Source organism: Trichechus manatus, unplaced genomic scaffold, assembly GCF_000243295.1.
Source record: "Trichechus manatus latirostris isolate Lorelei unplaced genomic scaffold, TriManLat1.0 scaffold00030, whole genome shotgun sequence".
NCBI classification, from domain to species: domain Eukaryota; kingdom Metazoa; phylum Chordata; class Mammalia; order Sirenia; family Trichechidae; genus Trichechus; species Trichechus manatus.
Genome location: NW_004443966.1, coordinates 20,019,805 through 20,036,174, shown reverse-complemented (window position 1 = coordinate 20,036,174; position 16,370 = coordinate 20,019,805). Strand labels below are relative to the sequence as shown.

Below are 16,370 nucleotides of genomic sequence, written 5' to 3'. Positions count from 1 at the left end.
TGTTGTGAGCACTCTATGTTTATTGGTGAGAGGTTCCCAAAAAACACTGCTTAGGAGAATGGTAAGGCTTCTGAGAAAAATCTGTACTCATCATACATAATATTCTCAAAGAAATATTTAGGACAGTTTGGGTCAGTCAAAACATTGTGCTTATTATGCCTAAGTCTGAGACAGTCCTTGCTTTCAAGTTCTTAAAATGAGATAGGAAATGGAAAGATACTACACATGCCTAGATTCCAGTGAGGGTGTGGCTATGAAGTGCAGGAGGAGTTGAGAGGCAGGAGAGGTCTTGAAGGCTTGGCTGGTCGGGGACGGCTTCACAAGGGGAGCAGTACAGTAGCCTGGAAGCATGGACATGTTTTAACCAGGCAGAGAGGAGGAGGAGGATATTCTTGGGTGGTTGGGCGGGCAGGTACTGGTGAATAGTGTGGGTAAAGGACTGTGTGGGAATTTGGTCTCTGGGAAGTTTGGCCAGAGCAGAGAGTTTGTGTGGGGGCGCAAAAGGAATTAAAAATAGCTTTGGACCAGAGCACAGAAGGCTCTCTGTGCCAGTGCTATCCTTGTCGTGTAGCCATGGGAAACAACTGAAGGATTTTGGATGGGGAAATGACATGCTAGGAAGACTGGACTTATGCTAGAATTCAAAGTAGAATGAGAAGGGAGAGGAGACCGAGCCAGAGCAGGAAGATCAGCTAGGCTCATGATGTAATCCAAGAAGCAGGTAGTTAGGATGCACCATCAGGGATTTGGATCTCTGAATGGAAAGGAAGATAAGATGTGAGGTTACAGAGGGGAATTAGATAGGATTTCATGATTGAAAATATGTGGGAGAAGGTTGAGCGAGCAAGAGGATTTGGAGAGTTGAACATGTAGGGGCAGGAAGAATGGCAGCAAGGGTCTAGTTGAAGTTAGATTGCATGAATTTATGGTGGACCAGGTCTATATGGTTTTATGATTTTCCTCCTGCAGTGCTTTGTGGCTGAACCTAGAGAAAGCAAGAACAGAGTTGCCAGAACTGAGGGGTAGAGAGGTGAGGGAGTTATTAGTTATTAAGGGCTTCAGTTAAATGGCTTCTGTAGAGTCAAGGAATTGAGTTATGTACAAGGAATTGAGTTATGTAGCTGAAGGGAGGTTATAGAGCCTGTTTTCTTACCTGTAAAGTGAGATTACTTATTACATGTGGTTGCTGTTGGAGTTAAATGAGATGATGTGGAAAGGCAGCCAGCACAATACCTAGCTTGTAAAATTGTTATTCGATAAACGATTGCCTTCAAGTGTGAATTGCAAAGGTTGCCTCAGTAAAGTTATTTCAAAGCATCAAAATTTACAACATCTAAGATACAACTGTTAGTGTCTACTTGTCTGGAGCAAAAGAGAAAGAAAGAAAGAAACCAAAGACTCAAAGAAGAAATTAGTCTGCAGGACTAATAGTCTACATGAACCATGGCCTCATCTGCCCTGAGACCAGAAGAACTAGCTGGTGCCCAGCTACCACTACTGACCATTCTGATCAGGACCACAATAGATGGACACTGATAGAATGGGAGAAAAATGTGGAACACAACTTCAAATTCCTAAAAAAAAAAAAATTAAAAACTATGCTTCTTGGACTGGTTGAAGCTGGAGGACTCCTTGAGACAGTTGCCCTGAGATATTTTTTAAACCTTGAACCAAAACTAGCCCTGAGGTCACCTTTTCTAAATAACAGATTGGCTCATAAAATAAAGAATATCACCCATGAGTACTGTGCTCCTTTAAAAAATCATCTGTATGAGACCAGAGGTTAACAATTACTTTAAAACAAAGAGGAGAATGTAAGGGGGCACGGAAACTCTATTAATAGAAACAGAACTGCCAGAACGGAAATAATGAGAATGTTCATGCATTTTGAAGAATGTAACCAGTGTCACTAAACAATTTGTGTAGAGATTGTTGAGTGGGAACCTGAACTGCTATGTAAACCTACACAATAAAATATTAAGAAAAAAAAATTTTTTTTTTTTAACAGCATACCTACTATGTGCCAGGCACTGTTCTAGATGTGATAGTTAAGGTATGGTCTATCATCTCGGGGCCTTGGAGTATAGAACCAGTTGCCAGTTGAATTGATTCTGACTGATGGTGACCCCATGTGTGTTGGAGTAGAACTGTGCTCCATAGGGTTTTCATTGGCTGAGTTTTTGGAAGTAGATTGTCAGGCCTTTCTTCTGAGGTGCCTGTGGGTAGACTTGAATCACCAGCCTTTTGGTTAGCAGCCAAATGTGTAAATAGACAACTAATAGAAGTGTGTATGAGGTATTGAGATGGCAGAAAGGGAAGGGTGGGGGCCTTATTCAGGAAATGCAACATCATTGTAATCAGCATCATCATAGCTAACCTTCACTGGGTATGGAGTATTCTCCAGGCATCATGTGGATTTCCTCGCTTAGTCTCTATGTGTTAGTCATTTTGTTATTATCCCCGTTTTACTAAAAGTAGGCATTTCCATTTCGGTAAATGTTTTCACAGGAATGACTTATAAGTGACTTGAGTTCTTCATCTCCTGGTTTCTAGGAAATTCTTCTTAGGTATATTTACTCATTAGCACTTCATTTTGGGTAGGCTTCTTATTTAACACCTACCGTTTGTTTTCCACTGTGTAGCTTTCTTCTGTCTCAGAGTATGTCGAAGCACGGACAGGAAGCGGCGGGGTGCTGCTGGTTCAGGCAGTGTCTCCGTGGTTGCCCCATCTGCTCTGCCTGAAGGATGCTGCCTTACTTACCCCACAGTGTGTGTCTGCTGAGATTTGGAGAGCAGCACATATATGAGGATGACCTCAGTTAGAGTTGCTGTTTTACTGTTTTGCAAAGGTCACAGCTTGAGTAACTTTTGGTCCGAGCTCCCTTGGAGTCCAGCACCACTTACTTACCCATACCCGATTCGCTTGGTAAAAGCAGTTCTGGTTTCTACTCTGAAGGGGAGCAGCTGGTGGAGCCAGAATTGTTTGTCCCTGTTGCTTTGTGGCTTGCCTCCTTTGCACTTCCCACCTTGGCTAGCTAAGTCTTTGAGCCTCAGTGGAATATATCTTGCTCTCAGGACAGGTTTGGCTTTCACTGTTTCAGGCTGGCGGTTGTTTTCCACAGCTGGCATTCCATGTCTTCCTCTGAGTCCTGACTGCTTTCCTCTGCCTCTTGTTATCAAGAGTCCCTCAAGAAGTTTCTAATGCTTTCAAGGCCAGCAGTGTCTTTATCTCCTCAAGAATAGGTAGTCAGGAAATCTGCTTTGGCTTTTTTGTGTATGTGCACAGAGGGAATTCAGGAAGAAATAAATCTTTAAGTTTAGAAGTGGCCATTGAAGAATTTTACCGGTAGTGAGGCCTCCTTCCGCAGCTGCTGTGCTGCTGAAGAGAATCCTTCTCACTCGGGATCAAGTCTCTGCTGCAGTAGAGTTGGCCAAGATCTCATTGCCTTCTTAAACCATAGCCCCAAACCACACAGTTCCTACCTTAGTCTCCCCATAACCCCTACCCCCACCCCCGTTCCCCATCCTGTTCACAGGTTAGATCAGGTGCTACAGGGATGTCATTCTGAGGGAGGCCTCTCTTCTACATTACTTACCTTAAGAGAGCCACAGGGAGACACCAGGAGGTAAATTCTAGAAGTTGTTCTGGACCAAAACATTTGCACAGATACACTTATGCTCTTTCTCTTTTCAGTGAGCAGAACTAATGAGCCTGGTTTCTGAAATTGTGTCTCTGCAGGCCGAGTTCTTTGACAGCGACTTGGTTGATTTTGGGCGTCTCAGATTCTAGCAGACCCTCCAGTGCCAGGGGTAGATGGAGTGGTCAGTCCCTTTAATGTGGAATCCTTCAGAGTTTCTGGGCCAGGAGAATCAGGTGGAGGGTTGTCACAGGCCTGAAGAGCTTGATTGTGGTCATTGGCGCACTCATGAGGTTTTAGAGCAGTACTGTTAAGACAGGTGTCTTGGCTAGGCTTCTGCCCCAGTAGAACACTTGTGCTTCCTAATGCCCTGCCCCTGAAAAAGGCCTCATGACAGCTTATCGCCAGAGTTTTAATTTAAGAGTTTAAGCTCAAACTAAAGGCTGGAGGATCTGGAGCCTAGTACATTATGGCCTGACTACCTGCCAGTTGGTCATTTCAGAAACTGAGTTGGTCTCTGCTAATGTGACCACTTTGCCAATATGCTGCTCTCCTGCAGTTTCAGAGCCACAGGAGTCTATTCACAGTGAGAAAGGAATTTCATTTCAGTGTATCCTCCATCCTTACATTCAGCATATCAAAGCTGAGTCATTCTCCCCCACCTGCATCCACGACTCCTCCTCCTTGGCATTTTCATTTCTTTCAATGGAATCACCATTTTTTAAGTGTTCAGATTGAAACTTTGGGGCCATCTTTGGACTGTTCTTTCTTATAAAAATTCAAGGGTGGAAGGCACCCAGAGGCTGTTTTTTCTAGTTTAATAGCAGACACAGTGATTCCTTCTGTAGTGACCCTGGCAGGGAGTTTTCTTTTATCCCCAGTGTTCATTCTGGCTCCAGATTCTCTTGCTTCTTTCTTCAAAATCTTCCTTGAAGTTGTCATGACCTTTTAGTTTCCTGTGCTACCACATAGGCTCCCCATGGCCCTTCAGATCAATGTTACTTGGTCTTTCTGCCCTCACTTTCTACCCCTGTCAGTTTCATCTTGCATAAAACAACTTGTCTTTTAAGCCCCCTAAGGTCCAGCCCTGCTAAGCTGACTTCTTACTAACACTAGCCTTTAGGCTGCAGGCACGGAGGTTTTCATCTGCACATGTCACTTCCATTCTGGCCTCTGGAACTTTGTTCATGGTTCCTCCCCATCTTCTGTTCATTGTGACTGCAGTCCTGCCTGCCTTTCAAGACATAGTTCCAATTGAGGATTTGACACCTACTGACTGCAGCTCCTGGCTTGAAATCCTTGCTTTGCACTTGTGCTCAGAAAAACAGTTTAGGAACTGTTGTGTATTCTCTGTTCGCACATATGTATTTTTTTGTTTCCAGCTAGATTGTAGGACTTCAGGAACAAAGTTTGTTTTTGTACTCTTTTTTATTTTCTCCATCTCCTGCCAACCCCCAAGTCCCCCACTGACTTGATATATTGTTACTCCGCAAACATTTGTTGATCATATTTGGAAGCACTTAGTGTCTTGTTTCTTGTTTTCTTTCTAACTTTTATTTTGATAAAAATTTGAAACCTCCAGAAAAGTTGGCCAGAATAGTAAATGAATGACCATGTACCTTTCATTCAGACTCATCAATTGATAACATTTTGCCACATTGGCTTTATATCTATAAAGTGTTTGTGTGTGTGTGTGTGTGTGTGTACATATACACATGTATTCTGAACCATCTGTAATTTAGTTGCACTCATTACTACGTTTTACACTAAATACTTCCTCATGTATTCAGTGAGATGGTCCTCTACACATCACAGTACAAGGTTGCTTTTAGGAAATTTAATACTTATATGATAACACTATCAACATGATCCATATGCAGAATTTTCCAGTTGTCCCAATAATGTCCTTTATAGCTGTATTTTTTAATCAAGCATTGCATATTACATTTAGTTGTCATAGATCCTTAGTTTCCTTGAACTTAGAAGAGTTCCCACAACTTTGGTTGTTTTTTGTGATACTGAAATATTTGAAGAATGTAGATGAGTTGATTTGCAGAATGTCCCTCAGTTTCGATACTGATTATTTCCTTATGATTTGGTACATGTTAAACATTTTTGCAGAATTTTGGTGGGCTGTGCCATTACCTCAAGGGGTCCATAGTGTCAGTTTGTCCTATCATTGGTGCTGTTAAGTTGGATCACTTGGTTAAGGTGTTGGCCACCAGATTTCTCTATTGTAAAGGTATTTGTTCCCATTTGTAATAAATAAGTAATCTTGTTGGGAAAGCTTTTACCTCTTCAGTCCAAAGCATGGGCCAAAGCAAGTCTGCCTGGAAGCAGAAGGGAATTTGATCTGGAGCAGGCTGAGGTGCTTCTCTGTAAACTTGTTCCAGTGAAGCCGTAGCTTAAAGGAATGAGGTCCAATGTGGGGAGGGGAATTGGTCTAGTTGTTGTAAATGTTGTAAAGGCGGGAAAGTCAGTGATGTCTTGCCTTTAGCTGGCCCCTTATGCAGCTGTATATCCAGCCGTAAGGCTGACCTCAAGTCTGTTGTACAGGTTTCCTTCTCATTCGTTAATTAATTCAACTAATATTTTTGAAGCCCGTCTATCAGGCACCATGCACCAGCAGGCACTGTGCTAGCACTGAGAGCCCAGTGGAGAACCAGGGGTTATAGCAGTGAATAAGACAGGCACAGTTGCTGCCCCTATGGAGCTTACGGTCTAGTGAAGGAGATGGGCAAAAAAAAAAGTTATTTACAAACTGTATTAAATACAGTGACGGAAATAAGCAGCATGCTGAGACCAAGGGATATTTAAGCTGAGGCCTGAAGGAGGAGGGGCCAGCCAGGTATATGTGGGTAGCATTGGAAGAGTGAAGAGAGTGCCAGAAGAAGAACAGCATGTGAAAGGACATGCTTCCTGAGGCCAGAAGGAACTTGGAGTGTTTAGGAACCAGAAGGCAGCCAAGGTGCCTAGAGTTTGGCAGGGGTCAGGGTATAAGGTCAAGGTGGTGAGGTAGGCAGGGACTAGATCATGGGAGGCCTTGTGGGCCAGAATAAAGAGTATTAGAAGTGTTTAGGCTTCTTGTAACCAGTCCTTCTTGCAAATACACTGGACACCAAATTGTGTTTCATAGTGGCTTTAATCTATATCCACAGGGGCTGTCTGTACATTGCTGGTCGGTCTAGGCATGTGAATTTAGTGGTGGTTTTATATCCCAGAAAGAACCTGTGTGATATTGCCAATTTTATGACCACCCTAGAATGGAGTCAGAATTCGTAGTCCTGGAGAGATCCCCATGCCCATTAATGAGCTGTGCTCCTCAATGATAAGACATAAGATACATGCAGCCCTTCCAACCAAAGGACCATGTCAGTGTGAGGATTGACTTTATATTTGAGATGACACTTTGTCATTGGAACCTTTTTATGCAACAGAAAGACTGGAGAGGCTTGAAGGAGAGGGAAGGATTATGTGCAGAAGTTGCCGAGGAAGGCTTGGACATAGTGCTGAAGGGCGTGAGGGTAGGGAAATGGCATGGAAGGTGTGAGAACATGCATATATGTCATAAGGGAGGGGAAAGCCTGAGATGGTAGGTACTGGAATGAGCAGTGTGCAAGTGACGAAGACATGAAGAAGAGCAGACTGCAGCAGGCCCGGAAGATGGCCTGGGCCCCCTTCTGTGGAAACGAGCTGTGCAGAGAAGAGTCTGTCCTGTCCTGTGTGTGCTTCATGCCTTTTTCTTGATACCCTAAGATTAATCAGATCCTCTGAAGTGCTCTGCTTGTCACGAACTGGTTATAATAATATCTCCCTTTCTTGTTTCACAGACAGCTGTAAAATACATATTAATATTAATAGAACCCTACCAGTTGATTTTTCTGCCTTGATTCCTGAACAATAAAGATCCACCTTCCACCCCAAACATAATTAAGCTTGGCTCATGTTCAGGCTTTGGAAGCTTGGCTCATGTTCAGGCTTCGGCAGTGTTATTGTTTGCAGTTCACACGCTATGTTCTTGGTTCCCTTCCTTTGGAGTCTATTTTCCTCCCTCTCCCTGTTTCTGATAAGCCAGTCAGACTGGTTGGACTTGGTGTATAAATGTTGAAAAGGACTGTTGTGTGGTGCTCACATGTTCCTTTCTGAAGAACAGTTGGAGTAGAGGACAGTGGAGCCCTAGACCCTGCAACTGGCAGACTGAGCAGAAAGCGTCCTTTGCCTGTCTCCCCCTAGGCTACAGAAATACGCCAATTCATCAGTAACGTCCCCTCCCCCCAGCACAGGGAAGACGGGAGCAGGCGCACAGTGTGCGGCTGCAGGATCTAGCCAGCCAGGGTGGGGTGAGACCTCCTCTCCCTGAACCTTAAGTACCGTGAGGAGAAAGCCAGCAAAGAATGCTTCTTCCTCTGCCCTCAGAGAGCCTTCAAAGCCCTCAGACAGGAAGGTGGGGGTGCCTGTCCACATGGCCCAAGAGCTGGACCCAGAAAGACTCACTGCCCTCAGCAGTTTCAAATTCAACAGAAAGAACAGATGAATAGGTGAAGAAATGCATAGACTTCAGTGAAAGCTCTACCTTGCGTGACGTTGCAGGTAAAGAGGTTGTTTGAAGCAGGCAGGTGCGTGACTTGTCTGACTGGTTTAGGGTTGTTAGTGGCTTAGGACTCATTCAGCGTGTCTTCACATTGCTATCAGCAGTTCCTAATTCTGATAATATGTGCGTGTCTGAAGCAGGCCATATGGCTGTTTTAAAAATGGCTGTTTTAATTAGCTGTTGACATGCAAGGTCAGGCTGCAGCCTCCAGTATTGCCACCTGGGAGATCAATGACTGACATTTCAGAAAGGGGTGGGAGGACAGACTCATTGCTCCCAGCGGCATTGTTGGTTGCCTCTGCCCAAGATGGTAATAGGACCCTGGTAAGTAGAGGGGTACAGTGAACTCACACAATAGTATTTATTTTGATGGGTAGATACGTTTATTATCATCATTATATTATTATTATTCTACCTTCTCTTGTGAAGAGGATACAGGCCTGGGTGATTTAGGTTCAGTCTTTGTGCTTGGGTTCCTATTGTTACAATGTACAGCCATACCCTCATTCTATATGATTTTAAGAATACATGTAGGCGGGACTGGACATCTGATAGAACCTCAAGAAATTTCTCCTGAAATGACCAGTAAGGAGGACACATTTTGTATACAGAGCTCTAAAACCACAGTGAGATAATGATGAACTTGCTGAAAACTACTACCTTTGAATTAGGCCAGAGTAGAAATCTCACTAGATTTGTATCATTTATATGTTTGAGTACCTGATGAAAACTCTGCTCTATTAATGCAGAGGAGAAAGTATAAAGTAACTAGGATAAGTTGAGGAGATGAGGGCTGATGGAAGTAAAAGGCTTCTTTCCCAGCTTTGAGGAGTTCGACTGTGAAGTTCAATATAGTTGCAGAAGCAGGGTCTAAACAGGCATCCGATCCAGTAAAACAAAACTAGTTACATGCAGTCCCACGATGACGTGCTAATTAGATTTGTGTTTATTAGTCCATCAGCCAGGGAGACCCAATGGGCTCTTTGGCAAATGGTCTGCTCCCCTGGAGCCAGCCCAGTGGCTTTTGCATTGGTAAAATGGCATCGGCATCTTGGAGGGATGGGGAGCCTGTGGTCTAGGCAAGAGCTGGTTACTACATATCACACTTTTTGAGTTTGCTATTTTCTTATCTGTCCTGGCTTTCTGGGCTCTGAAACAGCATCTGGTACATGGATACTGACGCGTATAATACCATAGACTCCTTGAAATACACAAGCTGTCGCAGACTTTCGCTTTGAGCCTAGAAAAACCAGGTATTTTCTGTAGTGTACTTTTAATGACTACAATTCTCCCCAACCTTTATAAAGTTCTCATTATTTATGGTGAATAAAAAGTGTTCAGTATTCTGAGTATCTTATTAAAGCAAGCCATAGGTTACTTTACATATAATCTTTCCCTGCAGTACAAGTGTTGGGTTACACTCTACTCAGATTGGAAGAAAATGAAAAATTATTTGAGTAATTAAGTTGCTAGCTGAATTTCTTAAAGAGGAAGGGCTAAGTAGAAGAGAGGAGAAGAAAGAGAAAGTAGGAAGCAGATGTGATGAACAAGTCATCCTACCTTGAAGTTGAGAACAGATGGGACCAGAAGGTCAGAAGGATTAGCTGGTGTCTGTTCCACTTCTGGGAAAGGATAGGGGCTTGCTTGTGAGGGAAGCTTCAGTGCTGGGGATGACATTTTCCCCATTTTGGGAAAAGCATGTTCTCCTCTGATGTGGTTGATGGGCTGCTGTTACATACACCATGCTGGCCTTTTCTTGGTGGTACCAAATACTTTGTGGTAGATTTGGCCTTCATTGTGTGACGCTGACTGCTAAGGGAACTGCAGTTTGCCCATGCTCTACGGTAACCTGGAACAAGCTGTTACTCGGTTCACCATCCACTGCTTGAGCTCGTGAGGGCTGCAGAGAATACTCATCCCAGATTAGGAGGATGGGCTAGATAAGAAAAGTCTTGGCTTTTGCAGAATCCTGAATAGAGCACATCAAACTTCTGGACCTGATTTCCCATAGTCACCTTCCCTTTCTCACCTTTTGAACTGCAGATTCTGGCTTGGTTGTCCCTAGTGTTTCCTATGAGCTGCATAAAAAGCTGTTGTCCGTGGCTGAGAAGCATGGGCTGACTCTGGAGCGGAGACTGGAGATGACAGGCATCTGTGCCAGTCAGATGGCACTGACCCTACTTGGAGGACCTAACAGGTAAATGCCTCTAGCCTGACGGGCTGAATGTGGGTGATAATCCTCTGCCTAGTCATCACCGCAGTGTGTCTCACACAGAAGAGTTCATCAGACAGTTGCTGCTCGTCGAACGTGAGCATCGCTATGATATCACTTTCCTGGATGCCACCAGGTTTCTTTGTTTGCCCCTCCTCTTGCCTGTCTTCTGGAAATCCTCATTCTTCTCTTAATGAGCCAGCCTTTGACCCTTTCATCCCTCATAGCAGCTGTCTAGCCTTAAGACTTCTGCTAACTACCAGAGGCCTGCCTTCTAGAAACCTTCAGAAACCCTGCCCTTGGTTCTGGTCTTGTCAGTTCATTCAAGGTGGCAGGGTTCATATCTGAGAACTTCTAGAACTACCCTGACAACTGGGTAGGGGAGCTGGGGTTTGGTACTTTCCTCCCTACCCCTTGGGTTCATGTTATCAGGAACAGATGCACTAATACTTTTTTTGTTGACACATCTGATACCCTCTGTGTACCAGACCTTGTGCAGTAGGCACTCGGGATACAACAAAGAATAAAATATTGCTCCTGACCTCAGGTAGCCTAGTGAGGTCTTCACAAAGTACAGTGTTGTAGTAGAGGAAACAGAAAATTCTCCAGGAAGCCACATTTCTACTCCAGACTGGAGAAGCCAGATAGATATCCCAGAGTAGTGGCATTCAAGCTGAGTCCTAAAGAACAAGGGGGAATTAACAGGGGCAGGCAGGAAGAAGGAGACATGCTAAGTATAGGGAGTACCACATGCTAAGGGCAGAGAGAATTGAGAGAGTATGGCACTGTTGGGAAACCATAGGACATTCTGTGTGGCTGGAAAGGGGGGCTTGGTACAGCTGAGCAGTAGGGAGCTGCTGAAGCCTTTCAGTAGGGCTATGGCATGATTAGTCTTGTGTTTTCAAAAGATGACTTTGGCTGCAGTGTGGATGGTAGATTGGAGGCAAGACTGGTGGCAGAGAGATCAGTTAGAAAACTAACAATAAGGCAGGGGACAGACGGTGGTGGCCCCAACCAGGGAAGAAGCGGGAGTCAGAAAAGTGAATAGATGAGAGATTTTTTTTTATAAAGGTGAGATCAACAGGGCAAGGTAATTGAATGGACGTTGGAGGTGAGGGAAAATGAAGTGTAGATGATTACTGAACTTCAAGCTTTCTAGCTCGAACACCTGGTTGGATGGTGATGATAACCTTTACTGTGACAGGCAGCATGGGAAGAGAAACAGGTTTGGGGGAGATGGTGGGTTTTGTTTTGGATATGTTGAGTTTGGGATGCATGTGAGATATGGATCTGCAGTTTAGAAAAAGGTCTGGGCTGAATATAGAGATCTGGGAGTCATCAGCTTATAGATGGTGTAAAAATAGTCTCCTTAGGGGATCTAAAGAAAAGTATACAGGGAGGAAAGGGCATAGGGTGGAATTCTGGGGAACATCAGTTAGGAGGATGAGGAGCCTTCTAAAACAGGCTGAGAGAGAAAGCCAGAGATGTAAGAAAACCAAGAGGGTAGAGTTGAAGACCCAAAGAAACAGTGTGTTAAGAAGAAAAGAATGGTCAGCAGTGGTACTGCTAAGAGGTCAATCAAAATTAGAGTTGGCAAGTGTCTGTTGCATTTGTCGGTAAAGAGGAGGACATTGGCTCACTTGTGGGAGAGTGGCGTCTAGAGTGGGGAGGGTGGTTTCCAAGGAACAGGGAGACCTGCATTTAGCAGGGCCCGGAAACCCTGGTTTCCTTGAACAGCACTCAACAGACCTGGAGCCCAACAGAGCTTCTTAAGACCCTGTTTGGGACATGGAACCTGGTCCTCAACTGTGCCTCCAGCCCTGATGTTTGGAGGTCCTTGCCAGAATACCGACATTGCAGATAGACCCTGCAGTTCTTCCCTCCAGCCTCTCTCCATCCCTTGTGTCCTGTTGGTGCTGTGTTTGGATAAAAGGTGTCTCCTGATCCTGAAGTCGCCTTGATACACATGGCTTGGTCCAGGCTGGTTGTGATGTGAGGTTTCCCCTCCTTTCCCCTTCCCCCTCCCCCTGTAGAGCTATAGGGTGTTCACTCCTCCTTGTCCCTTAATTTAGGCCTGCTTCCCACCTGTGCTGAATTCCTGGCCCACCTATGCCAGGGAATTGCCAGTAGAGACTCCCAAAGGAGGAAGTAGTGTGGCGTGCCCTCTAAAGGAGCCTTAGGCCCTCAATCTGGTGGCTGCTGCACCTCTTCCCAGAGCAGCCATTGGGGGCAGCCCCTGAAATAAGCTCTTCCCAGGGGTATTTGAGGTCATTAGGTGGCTTCCAGAAACAGCAACTCTTGAGCAGGAGCTGAATGTCCCATTGCTGTCTCACCAGCTTCTTGGGGCTGGCCATCCTTCTGCCTGTTTCTTTCTCTTCAGTGCCTGAGTGCTCAGAAGAGCCATCTCTTATCACTCACAGCAGTTGTTGGTTTTCCTGTGAGAAATCAAACCCACAGTTAATAATCCAAAATTTTAATGTATGTCAAGTGCCGTGCAGTTTTCCACAGTGCTTTCACAACAGAATTTGACTTGATCCTCGTAAGTTCACCTCAAAGGTAAATAGCAGCCCCGTTTTTTAAGATGGGTGAGCTAAGGCTCAGAGAGGTGCAGGACTTGCCCAAGGTGACACTGCTCGTAACCAGGTCTCTGATCCAGATAGATTTGTGTCCAGTACCTGTCCTCTGTCCCCTGCTGCTGAGTGTGTGACTGCCATGCTCTGCTCTGATTCTTCTTGATGGGGGGTTGCCTCTGAGAGAGAGAACCCATTTAGGGGACAGACACAGGTGGGTCAGATGCCAGAACTCTGCAGGATCTGTTTGAAGAGAAGTTCTTGTATTTTCTCAAGATTCATAAATAGTGAAGGAAATAATGGTTTGGTGTATATTTAGAGTACATTGTTAAATGTCCCCAAAATTTATTGGGGTGGGAGAGTTATGAGGCTCCTCCTTGGCTTGATAGCATCTGTCATCTTCCTCCCTTTGGGTGACCAGTAAGTGACACTGCTCTGCCTCTAAGCAGGGACTTAAGGCCTATTTCTTGCAGTCCATCTCTCCTACCTTCCTGCCCTGTGGACAGACTGCACTACTCGCAAGTTGGGCACAGCTCCAGGGCTTATCCTCTGACCCTTCTTACCTGTGGCTTCTCTAAGACCATTGATGTTTCAGCTTTGAATGGCCAGAAAGCTGGAAATGACTATTAGGAAGTAGGTATCCAAGGCAGCTGCCAGCTGGGAAGCCTGGGCATCCCTAGCCTTCTGCCTTCTTTATGACCAGTACCATAGCAATGGCCAGCATTGAAGGAGCACTTGTGTGTGGCAGGCACTGTGCTAAGAGCGTCCATCCATTCATTATCTCGTTTAATTCACGCAGCATCCTATGAAGTAGGTACTGTTAGTATCTACAGTGTCACCCTTACTAGCCTACTGGCAGCTCAGTAAAGAGAACCTGGACCAGCAATTGATTGAGGACGATTTAGAACTAAACTACAGTTTGGTACCTGCTGTAGTTTGTTAGAGAAGTTGAGAAAAGGTAAAAATTAGAGTAAGCCAGAATAATCAGAGCAGGCTTCCTAGAAGAAGTGAATCTTGAGCTGGATCTCAAAGAAAAGGTGGGTCAGAGGTTGACAAGCGGAGTGCTTTCTGGGCAGTGGGCATAGTTCGAGCACAAGCAAGAAGGAGCCTTCCAAGTGCAGGAGAGAACGGTGAGAGCATCCTGGCTGGAGTGGAGCCAGGCGCGTTGCGGAAGAAGAGCAGAGAAGGCTGCAGAGGTGGAAAAGCCTCTTGGCCAGGCAGCGTTTGAGCCTAATAGGCCACACAGTTCTTGGGCCAGAAAGCAGTGTCTGGCAACAGTAGTATATGAACAAGACCTGATTAGACTAACTGGTGAGAGGGCCCAGCAGATGAGGTGGTGCTAGGATGTGGGGCAGTGGGAATACGACTCTGTAGACCTGGCCTGCAGTGGATTTTGGCCCTCTTGGAGTCTGGGACTTGGTGAACAGGGGGAGAAACTCTGAGAGCAACAGAGGCCTTTGAGCACTTGTCTGGTATGGGGTGCCAGGGATTGGCAAGTTGTTGCTGATACTGCTCTTTACCACCTTCTGTTCCAGGTTGAATCCCAAAAATGTTCACCAGAGGCCTACAGTGGCCCTGCTATGTGGGCCCCATGTGAAGGGGGCTCAGGGTATCAGCTGTGGAAGGCACCTAGCTAACCACGATGTCCAGGTCATCCTCTTCCTGCCCAACTTTGTCAAGATGCTGGAGTCCATCACCAATGAGCTATCTCTCTTCAGCAAGACCCAAGGCCAACAAGTATCTAGCCTCAAAGGTGAGTACTTAACGCAGGCAGGGCTCAGGCCTTCTCCCTCCGGGTTGTTTGGTGATCTGCTTATGCCACCCAGTGGCAACTGGTGGAAAGGCATCATATGTGTAAAGATAGCCCTGTTCCTGGTAGGATCTTCCAACAGCAGAAAGGAAATACCCTTGGGTGTCGACTTGGCCTACTTCCCAACCCTTTGCCCTCCTCTCTCCCCTACTGCTAAGATGGAGAGCGCATTTATTCATTTCACAAATATTTATGGAGCAGGCACTGTTCCTGGTGCTGGGGTATGGCAATAGATTAAAAACTCATGCCTCCATGGAGCTTACATCCTAGTTAGGAAAGACAGATGGATGACTAAGTAACGTTATTATATTAGGTCAGTGTTTATGAAGGAAAATAAAGCAGGGCATGTTGGGGAGGGGGGCTGGGAAGTGAGAGATGTGGTTAGATAGGCATTTCAGGGTTAGGTCATGAAGGGGCTTACAGATCAGTGCAAGGGTTGGGACTTTCACTCTGGGTGGTGAGATGGCAAGGCATTGGAAGAATAAGTAGAGGACTGACATAACCTGACTCAGCTTTAAAATAATCATTCTGGATGCTGTTTGAGAGTAGACTGTAGGAGTAAAAAGGGAGGGATTAAGAGGCTGTTGTAATAATCTGAGAGAGAGACAATGGCTAAGACAAGGTGGTAGTGCTGGAGAGGTGGTGAAAAGGAGTTAGTTTCTGAATCAGTTTTGGAGATGCTAAGTCAACAGACTGGATGTGGGGGTGAGAGAATGAGAGAGTTAAGGGCTTCAAGGTTTTTGGCCTGAGTAACTGGAAGGATGGAGGTGTGCCATTCCCTGAGATGGGAAGACTAGGGAGAGGAAAATGTTTGGGGAGGAAGAGCAGAAGCTCAGTTTGAGGTGCCTAAGGAGCCCTGGTGGCACAACAGTTAAGAACTCAGCTGCCAACCAAAGGGCTGGCAGTTTGAACCCACCCAGCAGCTCCATGGGAGAAAGACCTGGCAATCTGCTTCTGTAAAGATTGCAGCCAAGAAAACCTGTGTTCTTTCTATTCTGTCTCATGGGGTCACTGTGAGTCAAAATTGACTCCATGGCACCTGACAATGACAACACTGGATATGCAGGTGGGAATGTTCGTTGTGCAGTAGGATACGTGAGTCTGGAGTTAAAGGAAGAGCTCCAACCTGGAGTTACGAGTGTACAGATACATTTAAAGCTACGATGAGCCTGGATAAGATCACCAAGGGAGAGAGAGAAGTAGATAGAGAAAATAGGTAGGGAGGTCCAAAGACTGAGCTCTTTGTTTAGAAGTCAGAGAGTTGAGGGGAGACCAGCTAAGCAGACATGGATGGAGTGGCCAGTGAGGGGAGGAGAGGGATGGTACCTGAAAGCCAAGTGAAGAAAGGAGGGTATGAGCAGCTGTGCTAGCAGGCCACTCCAGGTGGGTTCAGATGAAGGCTGAGAATTGGCCACTAGATTGAGCAGTGTGGGGTCCCTGTTTCAAATGGAGTGGTGGAGCTAAAGTCTGACTGGAGTCTGAAGAGAAAACAGGGAGAAATGGAAAGAGCAAATACAGCTCAGAGAAAGGGCCTTGCCAGAGGTCAGAT

General features: G+C 45.5%; 1 protein-coding gene across 1 annotated transcript in view; it reads left to right on the top strand.

Moving 5' to 3' along the window:
* The window catches only part of EDC3 (enhancer of mRNA decapping 3), a 58,518-nt gene that overhangs the window by 40,564 nt on the left and 1,584 nt on the right, over window positions 1-16,370 (top strand). The window contains exons 5-6 of the mRNA XM_004374749.3: window positions 10,273-10,426; window positions 14,547-14,764. Coding sequence (XP_004374806.1) covers window positions 10,273-10,426; window positions 14,547-14,764 — 372 coding nt within the window. The remainder of the gene's footprint in view (window positions 1-10,272; window positions 10,427-14,546; window positions 14,765-16,370) is intronic.